At 40.5% G+C, this 24436-nt stretch overlaps 1 protein-coding gene across 3 annotated transcripts in view; it reads left to right on the top strand.

Moving 5' to 3' along the window:
• The first annotated feature begins 1018 nt into the window (after positions 1 to 1018).
• Positions 1019 to 24436, top strand: part of FERMT1 (FERM domain containing kindlin 1) — a 39591-nt gene continuing 16173 nt past the window's right edge. The window contains exons 1-9 of one of the 3 annotated variants that reach the window (XM_074317662.1): positions 1021 to 1307; positions 2507 to 2600; positions 4326 to 4494; positions 6946 to 7179; positions 13136 to 13282; positions 14353 to 14566; positions 15898 to 16000; positions 23678 to 23785; positions 24205 to 24336. In XM_074317662.1, coding sequence (XP_074173763.1) covers positions 4347 to 4494; positions 6946 to 7179; positions 13136 to 13282; positions 14353 to 14566; positions 15898 to 16000; positions 23678 to 23785; positions 24205 to 24336 — 1086 coding nt within the window. In that variant the 5' untranslated portion in view covers positions 1021 to 1307; positions 2507 to 2600; positions 4326 to 4346. Of the gene's footprint in view, positions 1308 to 2506; positions 2601 to 4325; positions 4495 to 6945; positions 7180 to 13135; positions 13283 to 14352; positions 14567 to 15897; positions 16001 to 23677; positions 23786 to 24204; positions 24337 to 24436 lie in introns of all 3 variants that reach the window. The other 2 variants (XM_074317661.1, XM_074317663.1) reach the window with 2 other exon arrangements.

The following is a 24436-nucleotide window of genomic DNA, read 5'->3' as shown; positions in this document are numbered from 1 at the left end:
ATGAAGAAACTATAATTTCCATGTCTGTTTTATAACCGGTGTATCCTCTGAGCTCAGCTCAAGGCCTGGTGCATAATAAACTCAACAAATATGTGTAACATGAAGAAAGGAGGCGTGGAGTGGTTGTGTAAATTGCCCAAAGTCACCCACCCTTCCGGTTCTCTTTGGAAGTGAATCCAACAGCAAGGCGACCTATGGGGCTAGGTGGTGATTCTGAGGTGAGCCACCCCAGACTTCCGCATGGGCCGTGCCCTTGGGTTGCCCCAAGGTCTCCCGCCGTGCATGCTTAGGGAGCCTCACCCTCCTCAGGGGTTTACCTCACCCTCTTACTCTGTGAACCGCTTTTGTTTCTTTCACCAGGCGATCACAGATCCTCCAGGCTCTTTAAAGGGGAGGCGGTCGTTCTAGCCTGGAGCGGGGAGTCTCTGGGCCTGGACGCACCCCAGCGTATAAGTGATGGGTATACCTGGAGGGCAGGGAAAGTAGCAGGACTTCAATCACTTAGGCTCTTTCCCAATGAGCCTGTGAAACCGGAAAATTGGAGGCGGTCTAAGGGTCTGGGGATGGGGGGGGCGGGGCGGAGGCGGGAGGAGAGAGGGGGGTGATGAGCGGTTTGGAAGGGGAGTGCTTATGTCCCAGCCCCCCCCCACCCCAGTCTGGCTGCGTGGTAGCCCTTCAACCGGGGGCTACTGGTGGAAGAAGCTGAATAATACTGAATGTCAACTATAATTTAACATATACTCACAGAACGTGGAGTACAGCATAAGGAATAGAGTCAATAGAATTATAACAGCTATATAGGATGTCAGAGGGGTAGTGGATGGGGAAGGGGTTATCACTATGTGAGGGGTGTAAATGTCTATTACATTATTTTGTACACCTGAAACTAATAAAAAATACATAAATAAATAAATGTTTTATGAAGTTAAAAAAAAAAAAAGAAAGAAGAAGCCTCCTCTCCTGGGAATGAGACCCAGCAGGCCCGAGGCTCGGCGTGCCCTCGCCTGTGGTGCCGCCGCTGGACTCCGCCTCTGTCTCGGCAGCGCAGGGCGGGCGGTGCGCTTGGTTCACCTGGTCGGGCTGGGGGCGGGCGCCAGGTCTCGGCGGGAGGTCCCGAGTCAGCCTCTTCTGGGCGTCGGCGGGTAGCCCTTGCCAGCCGCAGCCCAGAAGAGTCGCCGCTGCTGCCACCGTGCGCCCCCAGCGCTCGCCCCCGACTCGGCCTGAGTAACCTCTGCCCCAGTCTCCAGGCCTGCAGCCCTCCACGTGCGGGTCTGCTAAGCTGCACACCACAAGCTCCAGGAAAGGAGGTGGGTGCTAAGGTGCTAGGGCTGGGGGTGGAGGTGGGGGTGGGGGCGGAAGCCTGGCGGGGAGGGGAGGCTGTGGTGGGCACCGCTGATTCCGGAGACCCCTGCCCACTAACTTTCTGCAGCCCCTTGCACTTAAATGGCTGTTGAGTTTTTTAAAAAATAATGTCCTCAGCGTGTCACCACTTTCTCCGACCCTGCGCATCTCGCCGCGTAAAATAAACTGGCAAGCCACAGGATGCTGCCGTCTTGGGGGAAAAGAGCAGGTTTCCACCCACGCACCGTACTCCCCGGGTGCCCCCGGACCCTTCAAAGCTGGCAAAAGATAGGCCTTCAGACACGCGCACTCTCAGATCCAACAGGGGAAGCATCTGAGGCTATTTTCCCCATCCATCCATACATCCATCTACTCTTTCTGTCTTCCTACCTACCTAAGTACCTTCCTTCCTTTCTTCCTTTCTTTGTTTCTGCCTGCCTGCCTCTCAGTCTCGCTTTCTGACTTGCTTTCTTGCACTTTCACAAAGGACAGGAGGAAGTGGGCAGCTGGGCTTCACCCAGGGAAGGCAGGTTTGCTGGTACTCTTTGCTTCTTGTTCTGGTCTCTAAGCTGAGCTTTCCGGGTTGAAGTTTGCTGCTCTGCTCAGCAAGTAACAGCTTGCTGCAGATGAGAGGTTCACTCAGAAATGAAGGCACAGAAAGATAGGAGAGGAATGTGGGGAAACCAGATTGTCTAATTTTAGCCTGGATTTGGTAGTAAGGGAATCACCATCTGTTACCTAAATGAGAAGTGATTGCCTGTGTTAGGAAAAGAAACGACCTTATGCCTGATTGCTCATGAAACAACATTAAAAGACAGATTATATTGTGTACAAAATATTTTAAATAACAACCTCAAATCATAGCATTTTAAAAATTGTAAAGATCTTACAGTCAAACAGTTCAATGCCATGTTATGAGTTTGACTTTGAAGGTAGTATATTTATTGTCTCCTCACTGGGAAAGATTATGCTAGTAGAAATGCTTAGTGAAGGCTACTCAAAGTTTAGCTCATGTGGTTTTAAGAGTTTTCTTTCATATTGGCATTGCAACATTATAAATGATGTGTTCCAGTGTGCTGGTTGAGAGTTCAGAGTTAAAAAGACCTGGATTTCTGTCTGGGCTCTACCATCTAACTTGCTGTGTGACTTCCAATAATTTGCCTAGCCTCTCTGAGCCTGAGTTTCCTCCTGTCTAAATGGGATTGCTGAGAGGATGGAGCTAACACAAGGATAGTAGTTAACACAGAATACATCACCTGGTAAGTACATAATAAATGATAGCTGAGGCTGATGATGACAGTGAGACAAGCAGTTAGGTCCAATATAATCCACTGTCGGTACCTGAGGTCTCCATGTGCGCCTATGTGCATTGCAAGGTACAAGCGGTACCTCACTGGGGTCCTTCTGGTCATAAAAACATAAGGAGCTACTTCGGAACTGATTCAAACAAGTGAAATATGTCCTATGCCAGTTCAGATTTGCAGTGTTTATCTATTTTGTGTATTTTGAGATTCTCCGAGTCTTCCTTATACATGTAAACAGTTTCAAATGAACCCAAAACTGGTATGATACTGGTGGTTTAATTATGCTTATTATTAAAAACAGTGTTCCTCAGATGTCACCATAGTCCCCGGCTTAATCTTGATTTGGGTAGTTGGAAGGAAAGAACTGAGCCCTGGAGCTAATTTTTTACTCAAAAGTGTGAGCCACAGACCAGCATTACCTGAAGCTTGTTATGAATGCAGTGTCTCCACCACCTCCACTGAGACCTGCTGATAAAACCTGCATGTTAATCATGTGTGCAGAGAACGTGGGTGCACTTTGTTAGATCAGCCCTTTCTTGGGAATCTGTGTGCGCTGATGTTTCTTAAAAATAGATCTTAACGCGTAAATAGAGCTTTCTCATAAGCTATCTTTACCTAGTAACGTGAAAAAGATTTGTTATCACTTAAATGACTGATTTGTATTTCAAATCTTAAAATAGTTAGGAGAGGGTAGTGTCATTTGCTTTCTGTTTGAAAGTAAGAGAGCTGACATTGTAAGTTCTGCCAGTTTTGGATTTGTGTTCTATTACCCCCCTGAAACATTCCCATTTTGATACTGCTTAGCTTCTTTCATTTTAGTCCCTCCAAGGAGGAAAAAACTATGGGTTCGAAGTTCTCACCCGTCTGTACTTTGAAAAGTGGGCTTTGTAGATCTGACACTCCTGTTTTAAATCTTTTGCCAAAGGTGTGTCTCAAAACTTAATTGATCGACTTATCAACTTTTATATGATATAAAATAATAACTCAAGTAAATCAAATACATGACAATAATTATTAATGATCTGTATCTTTATATGCATTTAAGGTAAAACTATGTATTATATAACTGAAATAGAAATTATTTTGCTATATTTTCATTTTTTGAATTTTCATACCAGGAGATGTCATTAAAACTTATAGAAGGAATATAATAATACATATATATGTTAGAGAAAGATTTTAATGACATTCTTTTTTAAAATCAACATTATCAAAGTATAATTTGCATGCAACAAAATGCATCCATGTACATTTAAAACCTGTTTGTTTTAGTTATACAAATCACACTTCAATAAAGTTGTGTGTTTTTTTAACAGCTATCATGAAGGATTGCCATGATTTGTCACCTATTGCTAGAATAGTTCAGAGAAGGTCAAGAAAAGTCATTAGAGAAGGAAAATGAAGATTGATGCATTGGGCTGACACAGAAAATAAATAGCCAAGTCTTAGGGGAGTGGAAAGATAAAATACATAAATTTAGAAAGCTTGAGACGATTTCCATAAGACTTTTTGTCTTTAAGATGCTGAATTTAATATCTAGAGTACTGGGAACCCTGCAGATTTTTTTCAAGAGGAGACTACAATTAAAATTTTTTTAAAAAAATAAGTTTTGCTCCGCAGTTTGCTGGCAAGCTCCAGTTTCCTTCTCGTATTTTGATCTATGTCTGCCTTTTTATGCAGCAGACACCTGCATTTGCCACAATGCTCTCATCCGGTGACTTTGCATCTGCTTCTTGGGATCTCGTGATCCGAGTTGACAATCTAAATGAAGAGCCGAAAGAAATCAAACTGAGTGTGTCCGGAGACCTGCATATTGGGGGAGTAATGCTCAAGTTGGTAGAACACATCAGTAAGTTACTATTTCTTTATGGTTTCTCTATATTTGAAACCCTCTGTTTCATCACCATGCAATGGCTGATCTAGGTTGTCTGATGATCTAAGTTTTTCTGATCATCCTTCTTGTAATGGCCCAGAGAGCAAACCCCCTCCCCACAGGAGGAAGAGAATCAGAGGGCCCTGTAAGAGCCTCAAACTGAACCTGACCACCCTTGTAAAAACTTGAGTCTGTGGTGACAAACCAAAGCTCCTCAGCAGGTAGAATGCCATATTTCCATAAGTATGGGGCCCATTCCACTGATGACACTTAGGGTGACCTTAGACTATTTCTAGGGCATTAGACTACTGTGTGGATTCTCTGTTAGTACTTGACTGCTCAGTGATAAAGTCAGCTTGGTGCTGATACTTCGTTTATCACTTATCCATCGTTTGCCACTCTCCCTGTTTAAATAAAGAAAGACAAGCCTTCAAGGTCAGAATCTTCCCATCAGAAGTCAACATGATCAACCTAGAGTTTAATAATGTTCTATTTTCTTTGTATTTTTTTTTTAATCTTCTAAGGCCATGGATGTTGCCTTCTCATTTACATTAATGGGATAAAGCTTTTTTTGAAACAAGTCTTCATTGAAGTATAATATACATACAGAAAAGTATACTTATCATAAGTGTACAATTCATGGAATTTTCAAAGTCACGTACCACCACCCAGATCAAGAAATAGAACATTACCTGTCCCCCCACCCAAATCCTCCACCTGACCCCTCCTAGTCACTGCTCCACCAAGGGTAACCACTGTCCTGAATTCTAACACCATAGGAATAATTTTACTTGTTTTGGAACTGTATAAAAGTGGAATTATACAAGATATGCTCTTATCTGCTTTCTTTCACTCAACGTATGTCTGTGAGATGTATCCACATTGTTACATATAGTTTTGGTTCATTTATTCTCATTGCTGTGTAATATTCCATTGTATGATTACGCCACAGTTTATCCATTTACCTGTTGATGGACATGTGAGTTGTTTCCATTTGGGGGCTGTCATAGGTAAGGCTTGTATACTACATGTCTTTTGATGAGTATACATAGGCATATGTACATAGGCAATTCCTCGGGGAGGAATTGATAAATAATAGGACTTTCAAAAATAGTTATAGCATTTATACTTCTACTAACAGCATTGCAAGAAAGGATTTCTAATTTAAAAAGAGAGGGGAAAAAAGATAAACCATTTTTTTAGTAAATAAAAATACTGGTAGCTCTTAATTTAGCAAAATAAAAGATTGTTGACTCCAACATTGACAAAGGGAAAAGATTCAACTTTCATGCCAACACTGAAGGAGGGGGAAGTTTCCATGTTGATGAGAAAACATTCAGCTCTGATTTCAGTGTAGACACTTGGGAAACTGGGAATATGGCGGCACTGATAAAAGAGTTGGATGTTACCGAGAAGAGTGAAATGTCTGCTTTATAGTATTGCTACGAGGTTTGACAATTAAGTTTGCAAACTCATCCTAGAAAAAGTGCTATATACTTCATTGCTGAATATCACTATGGTCACCTTTGAAGTACTCCCCTTGGGAAGTTATGCATCGACACCAGCACTTAGTCCACCCTTCAAAATTTTGGAACTCTTTTTCTGGAATGGCCATCAGAGCTGTTGTTGTAGTACCCTTGATGTCCTGAATGTCATCAAAATGTCTTCCTTTCAATATCTCCTTTACCTTTGGGTAAATAAAGAAGTCATTGGGGATCAGATCAGTGAATAGGAAGGGTGTTCCAATACAGTTATTTGTTTACTGGCTAAAAACTCCCTCATGACAGTGCCATGTGAGCTGGTGCATTGTCGTGATGCAAGAGCCATGAATTGTTGGTGAAAAGTTCAGGTCATCTAACTTTTTCATGCAGCCTTTTGAGCACTTCCAAATAGTAAACTTGGTTAACTGTTTGTCCAGTTGGTACAAATTCATAATGAATAATCCCTCTGATATCAAAAAAGGTTAGCAACATCATTGCAACAAGTTCGCGAACTTAATTATCAGACCTTGTATGTGGACTCTGATTGGGGGGAGCTAGTGATATTCCCATGTGATCCAGTGATGTAAGGATACATTTCTAATAGAGAAATAATCTTGATTAAACAAAGCCAAATGCTCCTGGCCTTACAGAAAGTACTGTGTCACTAATGGATTTAAGGATGAGAACTTTCACATTTTATCAGGAACACAATCGGTATGTTTCTGTTTCTTCCACAGAATTTAAATATCAATGATGGTAAGGTTCAGTCTGTTTTTTACCTGCCCCACCTTAGAGACTTTGAAGAGAAGCCAAGGATTGTTGAGCCTTGGGTTGTAAAAGAAGATGGGGAGCTGAAGAACAGTTGTTTGTTTCCGTTTCTGCACACGAAGGAATTGACTGGGATGCTCCCTCTCATTTTACTCCATTGTGTTTTCCATTTTTGCAGATGTAACCCGAGACTGGTCAGACTTTGCCCTTTGGTGGGAACAAAAGCATTGCTGGCTTCTGAAAACACACTGGACTCTGGACAAATGTGGAGTCCAGGCAGATGCAAAGCTTCTCTTCACTCCTCAGCATAAAATGCTCCGCCTCCGCCTACCAAACATGAAGACAGTGAGATTGCGTATCAGCTTCTCAGCTGTGGTTTTTAAAGCTGTCAGTGATATCTGCAAAACCTTGAGTGAGTACCCTCCAGGGGCCCCTGTGCCCTGTGGACCCTTAGCAAAGGAGGGCAGGAAAGTGATGTGTGCTTTCTGCCTACCTCGAGTGGTTGATTTTATGTAACACTGCCCTTATTACACTTTTCAAGCCCAGTTATGGGGACTTGAGCCATTTAAGTGGAATTAAACCAAATGGAACATTATTGAAATAAATCAGATTCATTTCCACAAAGCTTAAAACTATTTCAAAAGAAATATGTAAACAGAAGAGACAAACCCATTATGATTTCCTCAAAAAAATTCATTTCTCTAAGCCATAGTAAAATCATCATTATATTTAAGACAAACAAAAAAAGAGTTCCTTTAAACCATTATGTGTCTTTATTGTTTTTGAGATAATGGTGTTGCAATGTCCTAACTGCTTCACCAACACTGGGCTCCAGTATATAGCTCTGTCCATTAGAATCCTTTGTGGAGTTTATTGTAAGCAAAAGTACACTGAATTATGGACTGAAAACTAATTCTTATGGGATGGTGTTCTATGAGTTTAACAGCCGTTAGGGACAACTGCCTAAACCTGGGACTTCCACAAGAGGGGCAAACCCTGTGTTGTGAAGGTGTTCTTACTTTATATTTTTGAAAGTGTGTAGGTCTAATCTTTGATTCCAAAGCTAAGATACAGCATTTCGACACAGTATATTATATATATATGGGGGTGCCAAAAAATGTATACATATGACTTGCATTCATTTTTTATTATTGGTATATATTGAGTATTACAATTTTAATACAGTTTTCTCCTTTCTTAAAATATATATACAGTTTTTTGGCCATAAATATATATACATATATATTTGTATATTTTGATCTGTCTCCCCATTGAACTATAAACTGATCACTCATTCCTTCAGCAAATATATATTGATTAGACAAGCATTGCAGTGAATGCTAGGGATATGTTAGTAATAAAAATAGCCCAAAATCCCTCCCCTCTTTGAGCTTACATTCTAGCATACAGAGACAGAAAATAAATAATAAATGTGAAAAAAAAGATGTTAAAAGGAGGTAGTGGAAAAGACAACCAAGATGGCACAATAGGTAAACACTGTGTTTACCTTCTCTCACAACCACATCAAAATTACAACTAATCTACAAAACAACCATTATTGAAAATCACCTAATCAAGCTGAACTGAAGCCTTTCAACTAAGGACATGCAGAAGAAGCCACCTCCAAACGAGTAGGAAGGTCAGAGATGCCGAACTGGCTGGTCCCACACCTGCGCGTGACTATTAAAGATCAGGAGGGATATTTCAGCTGTGGGGGTCCCCCCCAACCCTCAGAGGAGCAAGACATCCCAGCCCCATCCCAGCCCAGGGTTCCAGTGCCAGGGAGAGAGGTCCCCATAATTTCTGGCTGTGAAAAGCGGACATTGTGACAAAGTGAGACCGAGTGACGCTGCACTCCCAGGCGCTCCTCTTAAAGGGACTACACATGGAATACCCACCAACGGAATCACTTGCTCTGAGCTCCAGCGCTGGGACAGCAGCTAGAAAGGTGGCAGGAACATATGGTAGGGAATTGAGTTATCTAGCTTGAGACCGGGGCAGGAGAGGTAGCTTTCTCCTGGACAGGGGAGGTGGTAGAGGCCATTGTTTCTTTGTTGAGCTCTCCCCATTCCCCACATGCGAACCCAGGCAGCTGCCATACCTGTCTCTGCCCTATGTTCGCCACACCTTGGCGATTTGAGACCCGGCCCCACCCAACTTTCTGGCACACACAGGCTGCTTTCAGTGGCTTTTTCATGCAGACCGCCTGCTTTGGCTCAAGCTGCAGTCTTTCCTAGGGTCTCTCAAAGGTTCGCAGAACCCAGACAAGCAGCATCTGTCTTGAGCATGTCCTGTACCTCTGGCTGAGTAGCCCTAAGTGCGGCACTAGCAGCAGCCAGCCTTGGTTCACAGCTTGGCCTCTCAAGGTGCTTTCAAGCACAAAATGGGCAGCAGCCATCTGCGGATTTCTTTGTGGCTCCTGCCAGGTAGCCCCAGGTGGGGCACAGGCTGTGGCTTAACTTGACCTACAGCAGATCCCCTCCAACATGGTCCTGGGGCTGGCACCCCCAGTGGCCAGCTTCAACACAAGCTGGAGCATCACCCAGCCAACTCCAAGTACAACACACCCATGGGTGGATTGGGCAGGCACGAGCGTCCTGCTGAGGCTTATCATGCTCTGTATGGTCAGCCCTGCAACAACCCTTCCACTGTAGTCAGGGCCATTCCTCACAACCAGTGAGCCCAAGGGTCAGTACCTCCCACTGATGTGCAGTTATCAACCAAGGCTCAACTACAAGAGGAGGGCACACACAGCCCACACAAGGGACACACCTGGAGTACATGGCTTGAGTGACCAGAAAGACTGCGACACTGAACCCCACAGCACACCTACTACATTAGGCCACTCTACTAAGACCAGAAGACATAGCAGCCCTACCTAATACATAGAAACAAACACAGGGAGGCAGCCAAAATGGGGAGACAAAGAAACATGTCCCAAATAAAAGAAGAACAAAGCTCCAGAAAAAGAACTAAGTGAAACAGAGATAAGCAATCTGTTAGATGCAGAGTTCTAAACACTGGTTATAAGAATGCTCACTGATATCAGCAAGAATTTCAACAGAAAGATAGGAAGCATAAAAATGGAGATGGAAACCGTGAAAAAGAACCAGTCAGAATAAAAAGATAAAATAACAGAAACGAAGAATATATTACAGGGAATCAAAGGTAGATTAGATGAAGCAGAGGGTCCAGCCAGTGATGTAGAAGATAAGATAACAGAAAACACCCAACTAGAACAGTAAAAAGAAAAAAGAATCCAAAAAATTGAGGAGAGTTTAAGGGGCCTCTGGGACCATATCAAGCATACCAACATTCACATTACAGGGGTACCAGGAGGAGAAGAGAGAAAGCAAGGAATTAAAAACCTATTTGAAGAAATAATGACAGAAAACTTCCCTCACCTGGTGAAAGAAATGGACATACAAGCCCTGGAAGCACAGGGAGTCCCAAACAAGATGAACCCAAAGAGGCCCCCACCAAGACAAGTCATGATTAAAATGCCAAAAGTTAAAGACAAAGAATCTTAAAAGCAGCAGGAGAAAAGCAGTTAGTTACCTACAAGGGAGCCCCCATAAGACTGGCAGCTGATTTTTCAACAGAACTTTGCAGGCAAGAAGAGAGTGGCAGGAAATATTCCAAGTGATGAAAAGCAAGGACATACAACCAAGATTACTCTATCCAGCAAAGCTATCATTTAGAATCGAAGGACAGATAAGGAGCTTCCCAGATAAGAAAAAACTAAAGGAGTTCATCACCACCAAACCAATATTACAAGGAATGTTAGAGGGAGTTCTTTAAGATGGGAGGGAGGTTAAGGATGGGTGAAAGGGGAAGGGATTAAGAAGTATAAATTGGTCGTTACACAGCAGTCATGGGGATGTAGGGTATAGCATAAGGAATATAGTCAATAATACTGTAATAACTAAGTATGGTGCCAGATAGGTACTAGATCTATCAGGGTGATAGAAGGGAATGGGGTTGGGGGCAGGGTGAAAAATGTGAAGGTATGAAGAAATTCAAATTGATAGTTAATACAGTATGGGGAATATAATCAACAATGTTGTAAAGGTCATGTAAGGTGCCAGATGGGCACTGGACTTATCAGGGGGATCACTTCATAGACTGTGTAGATGCCTGACCAATGTGTTACACACCTGAAGCTGAAGTAGAATAATACTGAATGTCAACTATAACTAAATATATAGCTATATAGTCACAGGATGTGGAGTACAACATAGGGAAGACAGTCAATGCTATTGTAACAGCTGTATAAGATGTCAGATGGGTAGTAGCTTGGGGGGTGGTTATCACTTTATGAGGGGTTTAAATGTCTAACTATCATTAATATATTACATTGCTTTATACACCTGAAACTAATTTTTAAAAAACTGGGGGGGGGGGGGTGGAGGGGGAAGGAGATAGTAGGAAAAAAAGGGGAAAGTGTAATAGTATATCTAGGCTTGGAAATGCCAGTAGTGGGCATTGGAGGCTGGTATGGTATTAAATAGGGTGAAGACAGAAACCATTTCCTGAGTATGCCCAGCACGATGCCTGGCACACTTTAGCTGTTCAGTAACTGTTGAGTGACAAATGAATGGGAACTTCCATTATAAAATATAAGTTCCATAGTGACTCTGATGCCTGCTGAGTATATGATAAGCACCAGGACATTTCAGTAATATTCTAATGAAGATTTAAAAACAAAGGAAATGATTAAATAACACATACTCCACACAACAGTGGACCGGAAGCACACATCAGAGCTGGGACCGAAAACTTGAGGTTTTGAAATAAACAGGAGCCATCAGATGTTCTTCTGTTTTCTAGATTATATGTTCATGGTAGTTCTAAAACCTGGTATTTCTAATAACCACTTTTATATCTGATCCGCTGAAGCTAAATCAAATTTAGCAATATGATGGTTTTTCCCTCCAGGAAAAGGAAAGACAAATCTTGGGCTTGGAGATAATAGGTTTTTGTTGTTGTTGTTGTTGTTGCTTTGTTTTGTTTCTAATGCTTCCAATAGACACTGTAATTCATCTCCAAGTTTTGTGTATAAATTTTGCATTTTGAATGGTCACAGGTGCGTGTTGCAACCTGACAATCAGACATCCTTGGTTACTGGGGAGAGGGTCAAGCTCAAAGGCCAGTCCGTCTCAAGCACCAAACAGAGTCTGAACTGAGAAGTGGGAGGACGTATGGTATCAGTGCATCTACCTCCAGGAAATCTGCCCAAAGACTCCAACATCCACATTCCTTGGCTGTTAACTGGGATCACAGCAGCTCATTGTGGTGAATGGTTATCAGGAGTTCTGTTGGCAATAATAAACATATTTGATTACTGGAGAGAAATGGGGCTTATCTTCTTAGTTTGAGTTTTCCAGAAGCAGACCCTGAGATAAGGAGTCAAGTACAAATATGTATTTACTTGTGAGGTGATGCCAGGAAACGCTGGTTGAGGGTGGGGATGTGAGTCTAGGAAGAGAAGGCCACCAGTAAGAGAGTTTCACCAATCTGGTCACACTGGGAACCTCTGGGGGCCAGTGTAGACATACCTCAGAGCTGTCTCATCACGGGTGAGAGAGCTGGGTTGTTAATATACCCTCTCATCAGTCATTGAGGGCCGCTCTTGGGGAGTGTTAATTCTCTGAACTTGTGTGGTCTCTTGCATCCGTATCCGGGCAGTGTAAACTCTGGCGTCCAGAGCAAGCCCTTGGGCTGAGAGATGCATGTCCTAGCTGCCACTGGAAGTTGGATGAAATGATGAGGGCCAAGAAAAGATAGGCAGGGTGCCAATAATGTCTGGATGAAATTAGCTACTGGGCATCATGTAAGAGAAAGGCTCTCAGGACCTGTTGTCCATAAAGAAAAAAGGTGAGGTCCTTGGTTGTTGTTTAAAAAACTGAAAAAAAAAAAAAAAAGAAAGAGAGAGAGGGAGGGAGGAGGAAAGATAGAAGGGAGGGAGGAAAGAAAGGAGGGAGGCAAAAGTTGATGGTAAATAGATGACACAAGAACAGTAAAATGCTGGTAGTGGTTGAGGCTGGGTGATGAGCCCATGAAGAGGCCATTATATTATTCCCTTTACTTTGGATATGTTTGAAATATTTTCACAATGAATTAAAAACCAAGCTAGAAATTTTACTAGACTGAATCTCCCTCTAGTAGTTGAACCACATACACCCTATTTGAGGAGTCTCTGTTCCCCTTCTGTTTCTTCAAACAGCAGTGCAATTTAGTTCCATTTACTTCTCAGGAATCTCTGGAGAAATGGTTTCAAACGCCCAGTGTGACATTGAGTCTTAGAAGGAATTTTTTTTTTTTTTTTACTTTTTGATTTTCTTTTCTTTTTTCTACTTATTTATTAGATATTAGAAGACCAGAAGAACTTTCCTTGTTAAAGCCTTCTGATGACTATTTTAAAAAGAAGAAGAAGAAAGACAAAAATAATAAGGAGCCTGTAAATGAAGATGTTATAAACCTGGAAAGTTCTCCAACAACTTCAGGCCCACCAGGTAAGACTCGTGACAGGCGTTCTGTTTTTTTAATTCATGCATAAGTCAAAGAATTTCCTAAATTCTTAAATACCAAGAACTCTCCTCCCCTGTGGTCTGCCTTTCCTCTTCTTCCCTCCCATCTCCTCTCTCCCGGGAAGAAGAAGGACTACAATTGCAGGACTCCTGTGAGAGGAAAGGATATCCAATGAATTTTACAACTAACAGAATTTCTAAAATCCAGTTAGTTCTAAACTCCAACTGATTTTAGAACTAACAGAATTTTTTTGACGAGGTCTGTGTATAGCTCATTGTTTTCATCGTACGTATCATTATGTTGCTGATGAATTTAAAAAAACGTTAGTAGAACTGGCCATGAACTTGAGGGGGAAAAAAGGTTATTTGAATCACTCAAATATACTTCTGTTTTCCTAAGTCTATTTTCATGTGCCTCTTTTCTGAATTCAATTTGAAGTTTGCATTGGGCATGTTAACAAGAAAACAGGTAAAACTTTTAGAAAGGCATTGTCCTTTTCTTTTTATATAAAAATAAATACATTTCTAGGTTGCTTGCAACATTTGAGGGTTTTCTCACATGTTCCAGTGCAAAGAATAAAACGGATTATTTGTACTTGTCTTATGCAAATTAAAGCCAGGTGATTTATAAACCATCAATCAGCTGGATTCTTAATATTGGCAAGTACTGCTATTGTTTAAAGGATTAGCCCAGAATATATTATGTACATGCATTCTGTGAGATCTCCAGTTCTCTCACAGTGCCAAAACTTACTGCTAACATAGAAGAATTTTGAATTGTTGTGAAGGAGATAATCCCCAACATTGGTCGGGTTGATTTGGGAAGCTTTGACAACCAATGAGTTCCCAAGCTTTCAGGAGCTCAATACTCAGGCAAGAGCTTTAACTGTGTATCACTTCCCTCCCCACCAGTCGTGGTTCATCTGATTATTTTCAATGCTACAAATATTTAAATTCAAAACCCATTGTAAGATCAGCAGTGTTGGTACTTATTTTTCTGAAGATTCCTGCCCCCTGTACCCCATGTCAGAGTACGTGTTCCCCTTGCCTTGCAGTAGTCTCTGGCTTGTACAGTAAGACCATGATGCCCATGTATGACCCCGTCAACGGAACACCAGCATCATCCACCATGGCTTGGTTCAGTGACAGCCCTTTGACTGAACAAAACTGCAACATCCTGGCATTCAGCCTGCCCCCTCAGTCCGCAGAGGCGCTGGCTGATATGTACCAGTGTCGGTCTCTGGTCGATAAAGCCAAGCTCAATGCAGGGTAAGGACGTGGCTCTGTTTTGCTTCTCTGTGAACTGATGTTGACATAGTAATAGAGATGCTGCAGAAAAGGTGGAGGGGAATGCTGAATGTTTAAGTTAGCATGCCTGCAGATCTTATACTATAGGCCAAAGTCAGTACTGATTTTAGCAACAAAAGGGGAAAATGCAACCTTTGGCCATGTCAATACATTTAAAGGGTGACAACATTTATGTGTTTGGGTAACTCAATGGTTTACCATATGTAACTACTAATTCTTTGCCCCTCCAGGTGTAGAAAGTGTGTTATACGTGATGTAGGGCAGTTGATAAGTGGGTTGGACCCCATGGGTCCTCAGGGAGAAAAGGTGGCCCACCTGTCCCACACCATCTAGTAGAACAGCACTTCTCTCTTTAGGCTTCCTAATGAGCAAGTCCAACTTTGCTTCAAGTGCGCTCAAAAAATACACTCAGATTTTTTCTCAAACCACCAGTTCTTTTCACTCCCCATTGTTCACCAAATAGAGTCAAATTTGTTAACAGCATTCTACTCCCTCTGATATCTGGCCCCAGTAGATATCTCTCTGTCCTACTGTGCTCTCAGGTACCCCAACCCCCATGGTGCTCACTGACTCTACCCTTCCACCCCTCACCATTACCGTTTTTATTTTCAACTCTGGAACTATACTATCTAGTGCAGTATATATACTATACTATACTATCTAGTGTAGCTCCATGTGGATATTTACATCTAAATTTGAATTTCATTAAAATTAAAATATGGCACTAGCCACACTTAAAATTTCAGTAGCCACATGTGGCCAGTGGCTACTCTATTGGACAGGGCCATATAGAATATTGCTGTCATTACAGAAAGGTCTAGACAACAAGATAGAGTCAGCTTTGGGTCAAACCACCCAGTGCAGAGGAAAGGCTGTGCGGGCAGTCAGCAAGTGTGGATTCTCATTCCAGCTCCACCACGAAACACGTGACCTTAAGCATATCACTAATGTCACTGAGACTCAGTTTCATCATCAGTAAAACTGAGAAACTAAAAACTGCCCTGGCTCCTTCACTGGCTTACTTTTTAAAGTGTCAATGAAAAAAAAGAAGTATGTATATAAAAATCACCGGGAAAGCTATAAGATAAAATGCATGTATAAGCTATTATCAAGTCCTCTGCCTTGCTGCTTTTTGGTTATAATAACTTACACGGACTTAGTTCAAGGAGATGTGTGTATGTGTATAATATAAATGTAAATGTATTATATGTAACATATGTAATATAAACATATATTATAATACATATGTATAAAATTAATTGACTTTTAAAACTCGTCCTATTGTTTTCTAGTTGGCTAGATTCGTCGCGTTCCCTTATGGAACAAGGCATCCAGGAGGATGAGCAGCTGCTGTTACGATTTAAATACTACACTTTCTTTGACTTGAATCCCAAAGTAAGATGCTCTTTCTCTATTCTCTCTGTCTCTCTTTTGATGTGAATGCTTTGAAGTGTAATATTGAGTCATGTAGTAATCAAAGTTAGGATTCATTTGTGTAATTTTCTGTTCAGCCCTGCAGGGTTAGACCAATAAATGTATACTGGTCCCTGGATTTTCATCTTCTGGGTTCTTGCGAGCATGGTCAGCTGCCCCTGAGTGAGCGGGACTGGCCAGGAGTCTTCATGCCCAGTTTGGGGCACGCTGCCCATCTCCATTCACAGGAATGAAGGAACGTGCAGAGAGCAGCTCATGGAGCTGGAGTCCTTAGTGTTTAGGAAGGAACGTGTTGTGAGGACCCAGGTGGAGAGCAGGTTTTCATGAATAAGCCAGGATCCCATGATGGCACACACCAGAATCCCCACTGTGTGCTGAAAGTTTTTGGTGATCTAAAAAAAAAAAAAAAAGACAGGATCATCTATAAAAACGAAGACCCAGCTGGTCGCCAACTCCCATTTTAAGCGCACATCTCCCACCTGAAGTTTACTGGGACAACTGAGTGATGAAATCCGTCCTCCGAACGTTGGCCTCTCCCTTGCCTTTATTCGGCTTTTGGTAGAGTTGTGAGTCAGTAGTTAAATGGCCAAATGTAGAAAATATAAACTGGGTCACCAGTCCTCTGAGTGCCCTGGATGAGTTCATTGTTCTGATCCACTATGTGCTTGTTGCTGCTCGTTTCCATTTAAGGCTCGGCACTTGTTTGAGGGCCTGGCTGCCAGCCACCTACTCTGTCCAGACCCTTTTCTCACCCACAGCAGTGTTACTGCCTCTTGTGTCTTCTCCTTGGTCCTGATTTTAAGTCTGGTCTTCAAAGGTCCATCTCAGCTCCCACTTCTTCCCTAACAGTCGTTATCTTGAAAATAAGCCTTCCTCCCCGTCATTCCTTTGGAGCTCCTGCTCAGTCTTTGGTTTAGATCCAACTTAATGCCCATGGGCCTAACTTGTGCCTGGTGTGCATAACTTCCAGTGAATCACAGCAAAAAAGCAAATTTTGGCTCTTTAATAAAAACTTCAGGAGAAATTACTGTAGTGCTTCTTTTAAATAATTGCTGGGTTTTTTTTAAGAACGCTGCGGATTATATAACTGTCCAGGTTTTCCTTGTTTGCATTGCCTGCTAGAACCAAATTTATACATTTTCTGTGATTTCATTATTTTTAAGCCTCATTCCTGCCTCAACTTTATTCTTTCTTTACTTAATTCGTAGTCAATTTAAGCTATCTTGTTGTATGCTATCTATTCTAATAAACTGCCTTAAATTTTTTTTCTGATAGTGCATAAGTAAAACATACTCATGGATTTTCTAATTGCTAAGTAAGTTATTTGGCCCAATGTTAACTATTCAAACTGCTTATTTATTCATTTATTTATTGAGCAATTACTATGTGCCAAGAACTAAGCTAGCAGCTGAGAACCCCAAATTGCTGGATATTAGAATAAGTTTCAAATTAATGAAAAAAATACATGGGATTATAAAATGAAACAGTTATATTAAACTATAGTAACCAAAATCTTTTTCAAAATGAAAATTGTATGGCTGGCAAAAAAAAAAAAAAACAACCAAAAACCATAAACAAAGTGAAAAAGTCCTTATAACACATACTACAAACAAAAGGCTAATTTCTCCTAATATATAAAGAGCTCCTACAAATCAATAATAAAAAGACCAACAACCTAGTAGACTAATAAGCAAAGGATATGAACACATAGTTAACAGAAAAGAAATTACAGTGGCTCTTAGCCTTGTGTTGGCAAACATCAAGAAGTTTCAGACAGTATCTTAGCAACAGTGTGGAAAAGCAGGTTCTCTCATAGATGGCTTGTAAGTCAAAGTACAAATTAATCTAACCTCTGTGGAAGGCAACTTGGCAATATCTATCAGAATTACAATTCTACATAGCTCTGAGCCAGGAAAACCAACCCGTGGTATTTATACCACAGTTATACTCACATATGTGAATTGATATGTCTGTACACAAGAACAGTTATTACTATATTATTTGTTTTAGGAAATGATTGGAAACCACCTAAACATCCATCAGTGAGGAGCTAGTTAAATACATTATGGTACAGCCAGATAGTGGTGTTAAGAAGAATAAATCAGCTTCCTTTTGATGTGGAACATAGTCAAGGTATATTATTGACTAAAAAAGATCATGGTACAAAAAAATCCATAGAGAAACTACCATTTGTGGGGAACAGCAAAGGAGGAAGTCTTTTTATTGTAGGATACTAACATTTTGTCCCTTCAGAATTCATCCAAAATAAATCCCTTCATTATATACTCTTTTGTCCCATTTAAATGCAGTCAAAATGTGAATTTAAAAATTTTATAACTCCAATATTTCATAGTATTTTTAAATGTTCAGTATAGAAAAGGCACATCAATTTTAATAAGAGAACACTGAAACCTGCTACCCAGCTAATAGGGAGTCTTAAGTGATTAGATCTAAATAATAACCCCTTGAGAGCATGAAAACTATGGAAGGGAGACCTTGTTATTAGGTTGGTGGAAGGGCTGGAGGGATTGACTGAATTGACCAGATGGAGAAAAACAGGAATTCAAGGAGTGGGGTTGGTAGAAGCCATATGCTTCTAGGGTGCAGTTTCTATTTTCACTTAGCCAGAAGACAAAGGAAATCTAGGACCAAAAAAGAGGGCAGGAGTAGCCAATTTTCACCAAGAGAAAAGTTTGCTTCTAAGTCACTGAAACCACTGCAAAGTTCTCCGAGAGAAAAAGACCTATTAGGTTGCCTGTTAATGACTGACCTGTGGAAGGAAGACCCAGGACCTGGTGATGTCACTGGGCCTCAGTGGGAATGTGAACAGGCCTCCAAAGAGGAAATCCAGAGAAACCCAGTGTTCCTTATGCAGCAGGGCTTGTCCTGAATGTGGTTATGACATCTTGTTCCAGATCCTGTCCTCCTACTGTCAGTGTACAAATGTAGGTAACGTTTGTTTAACCAGTGTTCTTTCAAAGAACGGTTTTATTTGCCTGGGGGTGGAGGGAATTAAGTATGTTTAGGTGTGGGAGTTTTTATGTTTAAGTCAATAGTGATTGCATTTGAGAGAAAAGCTTTATTTGGTGACTTAAGTTACTCTCACTAAAACCCCTGCGGCATTAGGATTATAGCACTGTATCTGATTGGCAGAGAGAGAGAGGCAGATGGATAGATGGATGAATGCATGGGTGGATAGATGGATGAGTGTGTGGTTGGATGCATAGATGATAGATAGAGATGATAGCTAGAGATGATAGAGATAGATAGATAGATAGATAGATAGATAGATAGATAGATAGATGGTAGAACAGTTAGCCCAATTCAAATTTCAGCAGCTACACATAACATTTAGATTTTGTCTTTCAACTGTGAATTAAAGCAAGGGTTGATTTTATTTGGTGGGGTGGGGTGGGGGGTTGGTGTGCATTGTGTGTGTGGTTTTTTTAGTTGTTATGTCTTTTGATTGCAGTATAATTTACATGATAAATTCACCCACTGTAAGTGCACAATATAATGATTTGTAGTAAATTTATATAATTATGCAACGAGCATCACAATCCAGTGTTAAAACACTTGCATCACCACCAAAATTTTCCTCATACCCATTGTGGTCATACCCACTGGTCTGCTTTCTGACTCAAGTTGTGCTTTTTCTAGAACTTTCATATAGATGGAATCATACAGTGTGTAATTTTTTTGTGTCTAGATTCTTTTACTCGGCATAATGTTTTTGAGGTTCCTCTGTGTTGTTGTGTGTATCAATATTGCATTCCTTTGTACTACTGAGTGGTGTCCCACTGTGGATGGACCACATTTTGTTTGTCTATTCGCGAGATGAGAGACGTTGGTTTGTTTCCAATTGGGGGCTATTATGAATAATGCTGCCGCTGTGAATGTTCTCATGTGTGTTGTGTTTTGATGTGTTTGGGGAGGATTCTGGGGCTAACTCCTGAGGTGTTCCATGACACCTGGCAATGCTCACGAAACAAAGACAGACTTTCTTAAGATTCTTATTATTCTAGCCTCCTGGATACCACACACTTGGATTTGCATTGTCTCCCTGTCCTAGCAGCTGTAGAAAAGCTGAGAATGAGCATGCCTGTCCAACAGGTCCCATTTCCCACTTACCTGATAGCAACACTATTTGCTGGTTTGGGCTTACTTCAGATTTTTCATTCCCTGTCACATTTTTTCTTAGTATGCATAAAGTTTGTGCAAAAGGAAAAAATAAACTAATGCTAATCAACCTATGATAAATCTTTAGGAACTCTATCTTTCTATTCCTCCTCCATGTTTTCTTCAACATTTTTATTTTTTTTAAGGATATGTTAAAATGTATACTCAGTGTCAAAAAAAAAAAAAAAAGAAGGAAAGAAAACCAAACATAGGAGTTATTGTTTAAAGATACAGAGTTTCATTTTTGCAGGATGAAAAGAGTTCTGTAGAATGCCACTGAACTGCACACTTAAAAATGGTTAACATGGTAAATTTTGTATGTATTTTGCCACAATTTTTTAAAATGTTTTAATCAAACATACAAAGAAAGTATTTAGAGTAAAAATGGAAAATAGTCCTTTACTGTGACCTTTCTCCCAAGAGGCAGCCACAGTTAACAGCTTAATGAGTAACAATACTTGCAGACTTTTTCACAGTTGTAAAATTTTTTAACAGATTTTCAGGATCGTTTTCCCCCTACATAAACAGGATCATGTGTTTGACTTGTCGCTTACGTCTTTGTACTTCACAATATACGCATATGTCTGACTCGCTTTTTTTTTAACCACTACAAAATAATCAAAGGAAAGGCTAAACCGTAGTTCATCATGACCCTGGGTTCCTTGCAATTTTTGCCCTTTCAAACAATGTGGTGCACATTCTTATACCGGTATCTTTGATGAGTGCTTGCATTTTTTTAGAATAGTAACCGTAGACGTGCAAAAGGCAAAAAGACATGAAAAGATACCACCCAATTGCCTCCCTACTAACCTCATATGTGAAAGTACCAGTTGCAACACATCCATACCAACACCAGACATTATCAATTCTCATAATGTGGGTAAATCTGATAGGAAAATAGGAACTCTGTCATCTTTTTCTTTAACCTGAAGTCTCTGGTTGTTAGTGGGGCTGAGCATCTTTTCCAATGTTTATATGGCCATTTTGGTTTCTTCTATGAGTTGCCTATTTATGTATTTTCCCCATTTTTGACTGAATTATTTATATTTTTCATATTGATTTATAGGAGCACTTTGTGGGTGTTGCCTTGTATATTTATTGCAAATATTCTCTTCCACCCTGTGTTTGGTCTTATAAAAGTACAGTCTTCGTTAGGCCATTTTTTACCATTAAAAATGTTTAACTTTCAATTGTTAAGTCAGTCTGGTGCATCATTGTCATGCAGGGTGGCATGCGGAGTCTCTGGTCCCACTCCCCTCATAAGAACCAGGACATGGTGAGGCCAAAAAGGAACACCCACGGAGTCGTAGATAAGGGAGTCATACCACTATAGTCTCACTGGCGGCTGGGTTGGAGATACAGGAAGCAGGAGCCACACGATCCGCGAGCTGCCGTGCTAACTGCAATCTGCTTCTCTGCAATCCTCAATCCACTCTCCGCCCTCCACCCTGCTAACTGCAATCCGCCACTTGCTAGCTCAGCTACTACCCTCTTGCTAGCCCCCATTTGCTGCTAGTGTAGCCACAGCAGTTATATTAGCAGCCAATGGCTCACTGGTTACAGCTGATGGTCAACTAGCCACAGCTGATGGCCATCCAATCACAGTTGATGTCCATTTACCACCTGAGTGAGCACCTTTCCACGTGAGGGCGAGAGCCTGGAAACTGCACTCCTGGCTCTGTCCCCACAATCATAATTTTTAGACTTCCTGTCTTGCTTAGAAAAGCTTTCACATTCAAAGATTACAAAAAGTTTTCTCTCATGTTTCCTTCCAATAGTTTTGGTTGTTGTGTTTAGATTTTCTATAACAGTTTCTTGAGATATAATTCATATACCATACATTTCATCCATTTAATATGTACAAGTGAATGGTTTTTAGTATATTCACAAACTTGTGCAACTATCACCACCGTCTATTTTCTGAACATTTTCATTTTCCTAATAAGAAACCCATTAGGATTCACTCCTCATTTCCCGCTAACACCACCCCCCAACCCTAGGCAACCATCAATCTACTTTGTGTCTGTATGGACTTGCCTATCCTCCACATTTCATATAAATTGAGTTATACAATGTGTAGTACTTTGTGACTAGTTTCTTTCACTTAGCATAATATTTTCAATATCCATCTATATTGTAGCATGTATCAGTCTTTCATTTCTTTTTATTGCCAAATAATATTCCATTTTATTTATCCATTCATCGGTTGATGGACATTTAGATTGTGTCCACTCTTTAGCTATTATGAATAATGCTGCTGTGGACATTCAGGCACAAGTTTGGGGTTTTTTTCTTTTGTTGTAAAATATGCACAACATAACATCTGCCATTTTAACTATTCTTAGGTTCACAATTCAATGGCAATTAGTCATTTACAATATTATGCAACTATCACTGCTATCCATTTCCAGAACTTTTTCCTCATCCTATACAGAAACTCTGTACCCGTTAAACAATAACTCCCCATTTAAGCCCCTCCCCCAGCCACTACTAACCTCTATTCTACTTCCTGTCTCTATGAATTTACCTGTTCTAGGTACTTCCTATAAGTACAATATTTGTCCTTTTGTGTTTGGCTTATTTCACTCCACATAATGTCTTCGAGGTTCATGTATGTTGTAGCACATATCAGAATTTCATTCCTTTTTATGGCTGAATAATATTCCATTGTATGTGAACACTATGTTTTGTTCATTCATCTGTTGGTGGTCATTTGGGTTGTTTCTACCTTTTGGCGATTGTGAATAATACTGCTATGAACATTGGTGACAGTATCTGTTTGAATCCCTCTTTTCCATATTTTTCAGTATATACTTACAAGTGGAATTGCTGGATCATATTCTTTTGTTTAACTTTTTGAGGAACTGCCAAATTGTTTTTCCATAGAGGCTGCATTATTTTACATTTCTCCACATCTTCACCAACATTTGTTATTATCTGTCTTTAGATTAGAGCCATTGTAGTACATGTGAAGTGGTATCTCACTGTGGTTTTGTATATTTAGATCCTTTAATCTATCTGTAATTTATATTTTGGGGATGATGTAAGATTGTCTTTTGATTTTGGATTTTTGTTTTCCAAATAGCTAGGCATTTTTAACACTGTTTACAGTGTTGAATTCTTTCTTCCCCTACTGATATTCCATTTCTTTTTTATATTAAGTTTATATACATATGAGTAGGTCTACTTCTAGACACTGCATTATTGACATTTTGTTTATCACTATATCAATTTATGACGAGTAAGTTCGGCCCCTTGGAAAAACTCTGGAAAATATTTCGAGAAAGTTCTAAATTTAGAAGTAAAAAGAGCTGAAGTGGTAGAAAAGTAGAGAGGTGTTTCCTTCAGTTACCTTAACTGAAGTTTATTGTAGCTGATTAACTAGGAAGGGGGGGTCATTCTGGAATTTTTGTATTGTAGAATATAAATACACACATATGCACCCGTTTCTATCTCTAGTACGATGCTGTCCGAATAAACCAGCTCTATGAACAAGCCAGGTGGGCCATTGTCTTAGAAGAAATTGACTGCACAGAGGAGGAAATGTTGATCTTTGCAGCACTGCAGGTACGAGAACTTCAGTACCTATTCTCTAGAAAGAGACAAAGGAAGTTTGTTCTGCTTCAAGTTTCATTTTCTTTCTACTGTTTTTTTTTTTCTTTGAAGAAAGCACTGGAAATAAGGGGAGCAAATTCAAATTTCAAATGCTCCTCATAACCCACCCACATGTGCATCTTATGTAAAGCATTCGTCTTGCAACTCTTATCTCTTCCCCACTACAAGCTCAACAACTGATGGAGAAAAACCGAGTTTGAAGATGACTCACCATAAATGCTTCAGATTAAATTGTCATTTCCCTACATAGGAGGGAGATCTCCTTCCAGGAGATGTTTGGTATTACAGGGGAGTTGCCTCCAAAAAAAAGAAGAACAGCTAATGGATTCATTTGTGCGTACAACATTTCTAAAACCTCTATTTCTTTGTAGTATCACATTAGCAAACTGTCATCATCAGCTGAAATACAGGATTTTACAACTGAGTCTGAGGTCGATGAAGTAGAAGCAGCACTTTCTAACTTGGAAGTGACCCTAGAATGTGGGAAAGCAGACAACACGTTGGTATGAACTTTTCTGATAACTTAGAATTGTGGTTTTATTCTGATTGACAAATGCATAGATGAACTTTTTATTATTAGAAATAAGAGAATATTTTGTCTGA

Source organism: Rhinolophus sinicus, linkage group LG13, assembly GCF_036562045.2.
Source record: "Rhinolophus sinicus isolate RSC01 linkage group LG13, ASM3656204v1, whole genome shotgun sequence".
NCBI lineage: Eukaryota > Metazoa > Chordata > Mammalia > Chiroptera > Rhinolophidae > Rhinolophus > Rhinolophus sinicus.
This window is presented reverse-complemented; position numbering and strand designations above follow the sequence as displayed.